Source organism: Eleginops maclovinus, chromosome 23, assembly GCF_036324505.1.
Source record: "Eleginops maclovinus isolate JMC-PN-2008 ecotype Puerto Natales chromosome 23, JC_Emac_rtc_rv5, whole genome shotgun sequence".
NCBI classification, from domain to species: domain Eukaryota; kingdom Metazoa; phylum Chordata; class Actinopteri; order Perciformes; family Eleginopidae; genus Eleginops; species Eleginops maclovinus.
The window spans coordinates 1383886-1395939 of record NC_086371.1 but is presented as its reverse complement, the minus strand read 5'-3'; the positions used below and the strand labels follow the sequence as shown (position 1 = coordinate 1395939).

Here is a 12054-nt window from a genome sequence, read left to right as displayed (position 1 = left end):
TTCATCAAAAACACAATCAAAGAACCATTGACTTCCAGACCGGGGAACAGGAGGTAATTAACTAAGTTTGGAACAGTTGTTACCAGGCTTGGAATTTCATCATTTCAGGGGCAAAGACTTTTGTGTCACATTTCTTTTAGGGCACAAAGGCCATTTAGGGAAAGATTAGGATTTGGAGCTTACAAATAAACAGCTTCGCTTTCTGATGATAAAAACACATGACTTTTTACCACACTGCGCATTGAATAGAGGAGTTTCTCATTCAATGTGTGCCGCAAAAAATAAACAAGTGGAGCAAAGCGCTCGCAGCCCCGCTGAAACATCATCTCATAAGTCAGAGCTGATTGGCTGTCAGTGTGTGAAAAGTGTAGTTATGCAGAGGAGACCAGAGGGCTTAGACTACATCACCAGCGGTCAATAACACAAACAGAACATGAAAGAAGTTGACCCTCTACTGGAGCTTTGGTGAGCGGAAGCATAGTTCATGTATCGATGGATCCATTGCTATTGTTTTCCTACAGTCTGATGTTCCTCGTATTCTTACAGCGAGACGCTGCAATGATGACTGAATGATGCGATGATGACATGTGAGGTGCACGCAACCAATCCAAGCTACAAGCACTAATGCAGTTCAGAGCCCAGACCGCCGCTCCGACACTGTTAAAGCAACTTCGGCATTTTAACAGAATCAGGGCAGGACGGCCATGGTGGCTGTAGGACGTACAATTATTTTCGGGGCATCACGGCCAGACCGAGCGGCAATGAAGGCCATGCCCGCTGTGAAATTCCCACCCTGGTTGTTACAGTGAATCAGCTCAGACTATCAAACACCTGCTGTCTGTGACAGAGAAGCCCCGGCTGTGTGGGGCGGACTTAAACAGGTCTGGGGGTTTGAAACGCTGTGAGTATTTGCATATTAAATCCTGTTTAAGGAGCGAGGGGGAACAGGAGGGAAGGATCTGTCTACATTTATTTGATTATATTAGACACATTGCTGAAGCAGATTTCTAAAGACTGCAGGAGCAGAATAATCCTCTTTCCTTGAATTAAAATCAACATTTCGACACTTCAGGGCCGACCTGGATGGAAAGCTCCCTGTGTGCTCCTAACATTTCATCACTTTGAATTTGTCCCTGAAAATAATCTCCAGCTAAGTCCTTAACCTTGAAATACTTTCCATTACTAATGAAATGTAACACCTGACAGACTTTGGACTTTCTAAATCTTCCTCCGAGGGTCTGACAGCAGGTGTCGGATAAAAACTTATTTTCCTCAGTTTTGTCTTTGAGAGGTTTGTTGTCGACCTTGCAGCGCAGCGTCATTTATCCTCTCTGTGAGAGAATGATCTGCATGCGTGTCTCAGTTATTTGATCATTTGTACTTGGTAGAATGGTCTAAATCAGTGGTAAAAGTGCTGGTATTGACATGAATTCAGGCTTTCTTAAGAGGCTGTGACCAGGCAGGGGTTTTAATTTGTGCTCAGGGTCTGAGATTAGCACCCACTGAACGCAAACCAACAATAATCACAACACTGATAACAAAAAAGCACTCTTTATAATCAGCGAAGGATTATAACGCCCCGGGTTTTGACTGACAGGAAACACAGAGAGGAGCGCTTTGCAGTAAAGCTTCTAATCCCTCCCGTCATGCACAACATCTGAAACTAGCAAGGAAACATGATGCAGTTTAAGAGAGGCAGAGATCTTCAGCAGAGTGAAGCAGCGAGGTGAGAGTGGAATCAAGATGCGAAACAGAAGCGGCTTTTACTTAGAGGCGAGGCTGAGACAAATGATCGAGGCAAAGAGAGAATGGAGAAAGAGATGGAGTAATTGAAGAGTAGAGATAAAGATGGAGGTCGAAGGGAGATAAGAAGAAGGAAGAGACACAAACAGATGAGAGGAAGAGCGGGGAGACGAAGAGCAACATAACATGTTAGAAGGTTAAAGAGTCCTCTCCTGCTGATGTTCAGGTGTATATCAGTATGTAGTGTCTCTACTTTAAAGAGTCCTCTCCTGCTGATGTTCAGGTGTATATCAGTATGTAGTGTCTCTACTTTAAAGAGTCCTCTCCTGCTGATGTTCAGGTGTATATCAGTATGTAGTGTCTCTACTTTAAAGAGTCCTCTCCTGCTGATGTTCAGGTGTATATCAGTATGTAGTGTCTCTACTTTAAAGAGTCCTCTCCTGCTGATGTTCAGGTGTATATCAGTATGTAGAGTCTCTACTTTAAAGAGTCCTCTCCTGCTGATGATCAGGTGTATATCAGTATGTAGCGTCTCTACTTTAAAGAGTCCTCTCCTGCTGATGTTCAGGTGTATATCAGTATGTAGCGTCTCTACTTTAAAGAGTCCTCTCCTGCTGATGTTCAGGTGTATATCAGTATGTAGTGTCTCTACTTTAAAGAGTCCTCTCCTGCTGATGTTCAGGTGTATATCAGTATGTAGTGTCTCTACTTTAAAGAGTCCTCTCCTGCTGATGTTCAGGTGTATATCAGTATGTAGCGTCTCTACTTTAAAGAGTCCTCTCCTGCTGATGTTCAGGTGTATATCAGTATGTAGTGTCTCTACTTTAAAGAGTCCTCTCCTGCTGATGTTCAGGTGTATATCAGTATGTAGCGTCTCTACTTTAAAGAGTCCTCTCCTGCTGATGTTCAGGTGTATATCAGTATGTAGTGTCTCTACTTTAAAGAGTCCTCTCCTGCTGATGTTCAGGTGTATATCAGTATGTAGAGTCTCTACTTTAAAGAGTCCTCTCCTGCTGATGTTCAGGTGTATATCAGTATGTAGTGTCTCTACTTTAAAGAGTCCTCTCCTGCTGATGTTCAGGTGTATATCAGTATGTAGTGTCTCTACTTTAAAGAGTCCTCTCCTGCTGATGTTCAGGTGTATATCAGTATGTAGTGTCTCTACTTTAAAGAGTCCTCTCCTGCTGATGTTCAGGTGTATATCAGTATGTAGTGTCTCTACTTTAAAGAGTCCTCTCCTGCTGATGTTCAGGTGTATATCAGTATGTAGAGTCTCTACTTTAAAGAGTCCTCTCCTGCTGATGTTCAAATAGGCATTGGTAAAGCTGAGGCAGGATTTAAAACGTGATGTTTCATCTGTCCATCAGCGGCTTCATGGTGACTGGCGGTGTAATGGGGCTCTGTGATTGGATCAATCATCACTATTTCACTAACAGAGATTGTGCTAGAAGGCAAAGGCCCGTCATTAGGTGTCTTTCTCTCATCCTGCAGGGCTGAACTTATATCTTTTCTACAGAGTTGCTGCCGTCCGCTTTAACATCGAGACGGATAACGAGGACGGGAATGTGTCCGCGGTATTCTAAGGTAAGGTCGCTCAGATGAACGAGCTGCCGGGCGAGCGTTGCCTGGGGAGCGATGGCATGACGGACGCCCGAGCTAACCCTCTTCATCCGTCTGCAGTATAGCTTATTGATCTGTTGCACGAAAGAAAAATGGCTGCAAACAAAATCGAAAGGGAAGACGGAGAGAGAAAGGTTAGGAGGGAAGAAAGGAAGGGAGCAGGAGAGGAAAGAAAAGGAGACACGAATAAAGACAATAAGAGAGGGTGACGCAACCAATGGCATCTACTCAAAGGTGTGCGTTCAACGGATGCGGCCTTTAGAAAAACAGTCCTCACATGTAAAGCTACTTCCTCCAATGACGATTAAAAGCAGGAGTCACTTCATACACTGGTATCTACAAAGAGGAACATGTGGTAGGAATGTGTATCACACGTAAGAGCTGGAGAGTAGACTCTGATCTTTAGTTTGGTCTGAGTCATTGTTTTATTCTGTTTCTGAATTTGTTTCTCCTTGAGGCCTTAACCCAGGGGTTAGTCCAAACTGCGGCCCGTACAAAAGTACAATGGGACACGGCCCACACTCACCCATGACATAGTGCTTGTCTTATATTGTACTTCTTATATGTAAACAGATACTTTACAGCAGTATTCGTGTGCTAATGAGCCCACTTCTCAAAGAAATTCAGTCAATTAAAGTTGAAGAAATGTTAGTGGATAAAAAAACCCCAATAACTTATTTGCATAACAAGCTGGAAATAGACCCTCCATGTCCCCTTTTTAGAAGCAATCTGAGGCTTCTGTTTTAATGGATGAGCTGCCAGCAGGATAAGTAAACCCTACAGAGAGCTGTGATGGACTGTTTGTTTTCCCAAAACACGGAATATTGGGGTTTGTAAATAATGGGCCATTGGGAAAAGACGGGCAGCTCCCCGAGAGATAAACACTAAAAGAGGAACAGGGTAAGATAAACACATCGTCCATAACTCCCACACACCTTCGTAGTCCATGTCCCAGTGTGTCTTCCTGATGGAGTCGTTGTCCGAGCTGGACGGGGGTCTGGCGGGGAGATTCGGGGCCACGCTGCACACCACCGGCCCCTGCATCTTTGGGCAGGAAACCCCTCCAGAGGAAACGATCTGACTGCATGGGCGCAGCGACCTGTACTGCGTATGGTCCAGGTCGTTGGTGGGGCCGACCAATGAGCTCATCTCGATCGGGTTCATGTCCCGCTTCTCAGCTTTCATGCTCTTAGTCAGGGTGGGGTGGAAGTAGCTGTTGGGGGGGGGGGGTGGGTTTGACATGTTAAAAGATGATATATACAAATATCCCGCTACTAGTTACAATAAGTAGTAAATTCATGGTCTGTTCTGCAGCTAAAATATGCATTAAAGTAAAGAAATCCTCAATCTAGGATTCTGAGATCGATTGCTTTTGTTTTCGCTCAAATATCTGGAGGTTCGTAGTACTTTCCACTCGTGAATGTACAGTATTTCTTCCCAATGAAGCCCCCTTGGTGCTACCCGATTCGTACCTGAACCTGATTTGTTCTGCCGCCACTTCCCATGATGCTGACTGAAGCATGTTGAAGCAATTCAGGGCGATAAAAGTTCCCCAATGGATCTAATTTGGTCATTCATTAACAGAGACAGCATTTCTCCCCGTTTATCAGCGGGTTCACGTTCAGATACACATCAAAGAAGGTTTATTGTACCGGTGGCGTTGTTGGTCAGTACACATTAAAACAGCATGTCAGGGTTACTGCTGGCCTGTGGCTTTGTGCACCCGTTGCTCTTTAGTGGCTGAACATTGATGAGTGGAGCTTTATCTTGGCTGCTGGAGGAGAGTCGAATAGTAAGAGGAGCAGATCAATGTTTATCCTGCTGTGTTGCAAGTTAAGTTTATCTTCAAGAGAGTGAGAAACTTCTTCCCAGTTACATTATTTAAGATATTCTGTTTTTGGATGGAATTCAATTCTCTTCCAGCTTTGTTCTCGTGCCTCTTGGATCACCATTGGATGGACAAAGGCTTTATAACCAACAGAAATCACTAAAAACAAAGCTGGAAAAGAGTTGTTCTGAAACCTTCAAACCTAACCCAACAAAACCAAATCCAAACAGACTGTAGTGCAGTTTTACCCTCGACTCGTGGAATATCCCGACGACATTTGAGACGCAAACACCAGCTCTTACCCATTGGAGTCCTGCACACAGACGGGCTTCTTCTTCTTATTCTGGACGTAGCGTTTCCTGATGCAAACGAAGATCCCAACCAGCAAAAGCAGTCCCAGCACGCTGACACTGATCTCCATGATCTCCATGTAGCCAATCATTGGCGATACCTGATTGGACAGGATCAATGAATAGAGATAATGCAGGGTACCTATGGAAGTGTAATCTTCCTCAACAAAAACACTACCTATAGATAACGTCACGATATTTGCTTGGACTTACATCACGCATCGGCTCACAGAAGTAGGTGTCGCCTGTGAGTTTACACTCATATCCTTCAGGACACAGACTGGCCGAACAGCACCTGCAGGAGGAAAGGAAACAGGATTTCAGAGATTTTTAGGATAATCGGTAATGTTATAGCCTGTAGTTTTGGAGCGTGCATGTTATTTTGCTGATGATTGTCCATCACAAACAATCCATCGTCCTCTAAAACTTTAACATCGAATCAAAATCCATCAATAAGGGACCACCAGGTGTATAAATATAGCCAATTTCTGGTTAAAACTGCAATTCCTGATCCTGAAAATGTCAAAAATGGATTCAGCTTTCTCAATAACCCCCAAAACCACTCCGATATTGTCCAAATCAGCCAATTCAAACCTTTGTCCCTACAGGCTGTAATGCAGCTAACAGTGGGACTCCAGGAGCTGGCAAATGGGCGACTCCAGCGCTTACGGTTGGACCATAATGTTAGAAAGCTAAAAGCTAACATGTGACAGCAGTTCTGCATGTTAAAGGGCTGCACAGTACATCATGTGTTATCTAAATAAATATGTCTTGAACTTTATTTATTTTAATTAGTTAAAAAAACTCGTACTTTTCAATTATTTTTTCGGATGTTGGAAACGAAAAACATGGGATTTTTTTATTCAACAAGCAGCAGCAATTTGTTGTGATTAAAGGCAGCAAAAGTCAGAACGGAGCACACTTTGAAATCTGTGTATTCTTCGCAAGTAAGATCCGCATTGTTTAACGTTAGTGCTACATGCATATTTCCGTCCTATCCTGCAGCTGTAGCATGTAGACCTTTAAAAATCAACATTGATAAATCGATTCCTAAATAATTTCCCCTCGATGAAAGACAGAAAGATGCAGATAAAAGCTGAAAAGTAAACATCACAATGGAGTTCGTTTTTTAAATGTTTTCAAACGGACTGACAGACGTGGATTTCTATCAGGCAGAAATCATCTGATCAGAGAAGTTAACAATGACAAAGTTAACACAGAAAGTTTGAAAAGTCTGGGTTCTGGCCAAGAGTGCTGCAGTGAGGAGCAGCACAAAGGCGTCCAACGTGTCCCGGGAATCATGGGGATATTTTACTGATGAGGCGAGAGCTTCACTTCCAGACTCACGACCCAGAGGACGGACCGGCAGAGCTCTGATTGCTAAGTGCCGCTGCTGCGATTCTGACAAAACCTATATCTTTGTTTTACATAAAAACTGCCGGGTGTTCAGCCCTCCCAAATCCTTTCCCAGGTGTTCAAATCCTTCACTGTGCAAAGAACAGTACATTGCAGAAGTTACAGAGCAAAAATGATAAAAGAGTATTACTTTTTCCTGGACAAGGAGTTTCGATCAACTGAAATGTCCTTTATTTTATTTTGTGTTGCACTCATTCATGTGGATGGTATTCAATCCAACCAGTGAAGTCATGTGACCGTGCTGTAGTTCCTTTATAGCCCAACATTAGCCTCCTTTAGCTTAGCGGTGGAGACGTGAAGTGATGTGACCGTGCTGTAGTTCCTTTATAGCCCAACATTAGCCGCCTTTAGCTTAGCGGTGGTGACGTGAAGTCATGTGACCGTGCTGTAGTTCCTTTATAGCCCAACATTAGCCTCCTTTAGCTTAGCGTTGGAGACGTGAAGTCATGTGACCGTGCTGTAGTTCCTTTATAGCCCAACATTAGCCTCCTTTAGCTTAGCGGTGGTGAGGTGAAGTCATGTGACCGTGCTGTAGTTCCTTTATAGCCCAACATTAGCCTCCTTTAGCTTAGCGGTGGTGAGGTGAAGTCATGTGACCGTGCTGTAGTTCCTTTATAGCCCAACATTAGCCTCCTTTAGCTTAGCGGTGGTGAGGTGAAGTCATGTGACCGTGCTGTAGTTCCTTTATAGCCCAACATTAGCCGCCTTTAGCTTAGCGGTGGTGAGGTGAAGTCATGTGACCGTGCTGTAGTTCCTTTATAGCCCAACATTAGCCTCCTTTAGCTTAGCAGTGGTGACGTGAAGACATGCAGAGGGAACCAGGGAGATGGGTCGCTTCTGGGTCGAACTAAAATTGAACATCCTCGCTGCACCACTCTATCATAACTAGATGATCCTCCTATGTACTTGTGAAGATAATTATCAAACTGCATCAACAGAAACTCTTCACCGCATGATGAAACATCTGTCTGTGTGTTTTACTTGTCAGCAAACATCCAATTTATCCAATTAGTATCACCATGCGGCCATTTTGTACGCACCGAGGTAATCAAAGCCCTACCTGCATCTGTGATCACTTAAAATACCCGCGAGGAGCGACGCAATCCCACAGGCAGCCGTAATCAAAGAACGAATATGCAAATGCTGCTGTAATTTAATTTGAACGTGACTGTTCCTCTTTGTAAGCTGCTGCTGGTGTGAGTGGAATAACATTACAGTGTGTTTCAGAACCGAGCGTGTGCCCAATTAAATATGCATGCAAATTCAAAGCCATGCACAGCTTTTGAGGAATGCAAATGCCTTGATAAGGGGTTGTGTTTGAGTATTACAACCTTTGTATACCTAATAAGGATGAAGGTGTACCGGCTACATGTTGGGCAATTTCATTTCAAAGATCATTTTTATCTTGTGTAAAAGATCCTGAAACAGCCTTTAAATGAATGTTTGATGCTGAAACTCTGCAGTTAAATGAGAACACGGTGATCCATAGAGCATGATCAGCTCTTGGGGGGATCCACACACACGGTCAATAGCACAGAAACTCCAAAATGCAGTCGAACATTTAAATAAACTAAAGGACCCAATACTAAACCGTGGGGGGCTCCAAATTTAAACTTCAATCTTATTTTGACTTTCTTCCAGCTGGACCATATTTTTGATAGCATGTACCTGTAGATATTTGTCATGATTTTAAGAATATGTTGAAAGTGAGTTCATGAAAAAGTGTGTTTACCGTGCTTCAGGGTTATCCAGCGAGCAGTTGCACCTGTAACCGTCAGCCTTGGGCACACACACCGTGCCGTCTTTACAGGGATTGGAGGTGCACGGGTTGTTGTCGAGCTCGCAGCGGGCGCCGTGGAAGAGTCCTGCACACCTGCAGCGCGCCTCTGCAGAGGAAACAAAACACACACAGACTTCTTAGACTCCAGCCACAGATCATCAGGTTTCCCCTGAAGGCAAATAAATAAACACAGCAAAGGGCAACCTGATCCGCCAGAGAACATGAGAGTGTCTTTGATATTGGAAGGTATAACTGATGTTGTTCAGCAGCTAGTATAATTCATCATGTTCTGTGAGTCATCCAGAATGGGAGAGGCATTTGTCTGAATTAATTATATGAACCTGCAAAGCAACTAAAGCTGTCAGACTGGAAATCACTGGTGCCAAAATACCCCTTAGGAAAGTGCAAGTAAGAGCTACTTCTTGGAGGGTAAACCAGTTAGAAATCCAACTCGTGGTGGCAACAAATCAGAGCGAAAGAAACCTGAACTCCCCGGTTGTCGAGTAATAGGTGTGCTTATTGTTATAGTGCTTTTCTGGGACTCAAAGTGGCTTAAGGGAGGGCTGGGTTGGGGGGAGTACCAACAAATATGTACAAACAAAGACAATAAAGTTCTGCAGAACACATAATGCCAATTTGCTCCCAGACAAGCAGAAAACCATCCTCTGTGGTTTCCCGCCTGTCTCGTTACATTTCCTCTGGTTGGATCTTTGGGGAAATAATGTTTATTTGTCGCCTGGCATCTCGCCCCACAATCTGTGCCTGCAGCATCAAACGAAATGTGATTTTGAGGAGTTGATGAATAAAGTCCTGAAGGAAGTAAAACACGTGTGTAACCTTCAGTCCTATCTCCACAGGGTCAGGGAGAAACAGCTCTCTGACGGGGGAAAGAAAAAATGTGGTGTATTGACTCGTAGATAAACCCTGTGTACAGAAAGAGAGGGCAGCTTTTGATAACAGCTTTAGGGTTCAGTTGGCTCCTCTGAAGCCCTGAGATCTATATCTTCTTCGATTTTATGTCTGATTTTATATCCAGCCTCATAAAAAAGAAGATCATATTGAACGCATGGGAATAATATCATTTAGCAGGAGTCCTTTTCAGCTGCTACTTCAAGGAGAGAACAAGTTAAAGTCACAATGCAGAGGAATCTGAGCGTGCTGCAAACCTCTCTGACATCCATTCTTATCTTTTGTGTTTCAACCGATGCATTCAGCCAATTAGAGATAACGGCAAGAGAGTGATAAAGAGTTCAGCCCAAAGTAATCTTTCATGGCTGACTGAGAGGCTGTGTCTTAAGCAGGCCTGGGGAGCACAACATTTAAAACCTTTTTATTCTTATTTTATTCTTATTTTGGGTTTTAAGCCTTTTTTTTCAACCACAAAGTTATGTGTTATTTGGGTGGGGGGTAGTATTTTCTGAAGTACTTACCTTTTGCGTATAAAACGTGCTATATACATAAGGTCTGATTTAATACTGATTTTAATAAATGATATAAGGTGTACATTTATATTTGAATATAGCTTTAGGTTTCCTCCTCAGTCACTCACCTCCACCGGCCTCCTCCTCGCAGACCCCCTGGTTCTGACAGGGGTTTGTGTCGCAGGCTCCCCCCCGGCTGCAGCATTGGTACGACCCGAACACCCTCCTGCTGCCCGGCCCCGCCCACTCCGACGCGTCCCCCACTCTGATTGGCTCCCCGTTGAGCTGCAGGCCTTCCAGGCAACCGCTGAAGTTACTCGAGTTCTCGGGAGTCGAGGAAGCGAAGAGCAAAGCACCATGGGAGCGCATCATCCGGCAGGGCTGGGTCAGGGTGACGGAGGCCGGGTGCTGCTGGTCCAGGGTCAGCCTCAGGGCGCTGGAGTTGACCTCCAGCAGGACGCTGTGCCACCTGCTGTCCGACACCGGGTGAGATCTGATCTCTAACACAGCGGGGGGGCTGTTCCCACAGCTGAAGCTGAACTGCAGCTCTCCGGCCGCCAGCTGAGGAGGAAGAGAGGAGCAGTCAGCAACAGTATGCTGCATGTTGATTGGAGAAGCCTGAGGTTTCATGTCCAAATCAATTCTGTAGCTAGTCACAAACAAAGCCATTTGGAACAAATCTTTTTTCAATAACCCTCAATGAAGACCTGAAAGACAACAGAAAATCAATTAAACACGTCCTAACAAGTTGAATGGAACATAAAGAAAACACACAGACGTACTGCAAAGTGTTCAGCATGCTCTCTCCCTAATCTAATGTGCATCTTACAGATCATGATTGCATGTTTAGGCGTCCTGTAGTGGTGCTTGTTTATTTGATTCATTTGTCCAGTTATCGCAGAGTGTAATTACTCCCCCAGGATGTATTGATCGGCTCAGTAAACGTCTTAGTTAAGAGGGATGACATTGAGAGTGAAAGGTTATCAATCTGTTTGAAACACTTTTATGTTTCTATGTGTAACATGTGGTCAGGATCCTTGGTTTGTTCAAATGAAGTCACTGTTCCTTTTTTCTTCAGGCTTCTGTGAACTTCCTTATGGAGCGATGCTACAATCTAATGTGTTTTAGATTCAGTTTTATGAATCAAACATCTGATTAAAGGTTCAGTTTTTAACTCTGGTTAGGGATTCTGTTAGTAATACATCTGGTTAGAGATGATATGTTTTGTACTAAACAACGTTGGATATAGATTCAGTTTTTACGTTGGAAAGCTGATTATTAACTACGTCTTTATATATTAAAACTACCAAACTTTAAGTAGGGTTAGGGGTTGGAATAAAGCTCATGGAGCTAACCGCAGTAGAGTGTTCCTGCATTGAGAAGATAAACACGTCTTTGTCTTCATCTGCTTCCTGAGCCTCCTGCCGCCCTCCCTGAGCCGCTCATTAATTCAGCATTTCATCAACATCAGCACGCTGCCTCTTTATATTTCTGCAGGTTCAGCGGTCCAACAAAGCCAGCACCTTTTATCTCCTCCATGTAAATGAAGGCTCCTCATATCTAAACATCTGAAATATACAGTGTGGAAGTGTGTGTTTAGCAAACTGCAAAGCCTCACACTGAAGGCCCTGATGCATTATTGATCTGCTCGGCTCCCACTTCTTTAATTGATGAAGCTTAATGAGCTTTATTTGTTTTGCAGATCTATTTTCTGCTTTCCATAAAACTCTTTCCTGCAGCAGGGGCACATTGCTCTGCAGGATTTCTGTTTGACTCCTCGTGGCGATAAGAGAAAATAATGAACAGGAATGATTTATTATGTAGGGACGGGCCAGCAGAGCTCTCCTCCTGGATTAATGACGGCACACCGAGAGAGGTTACCGTGGGAAGATGCCG

The 12054-nt window shown here is 43.9% G+C and overlaps 1 protein-coding gene across 1 annotated transcript in view; it reads right to left on the bottom strand.

Moving 5' to 3' along the window:
• fat2 (FAT atypical cadherin 2) overlaps positions 1-12054 on the bottom strand; it is a 76459-nt gene that overhangs the window by 2466 nt on the left and 61939 nt on the right. The window contains 5 exon segments of the mRNA XM_063876289.1: positions 4299-4576; positions 5494-5642; positions 5755-5836; positions 8690-8843; positions 10287-10719. Coding sequence (XP_063732359.1) covers positions 4299-4576; positions 5494-5642; positions 5755-5836; positions 8690-8843; positions 10287-10719 — 1096 coding nt within the window.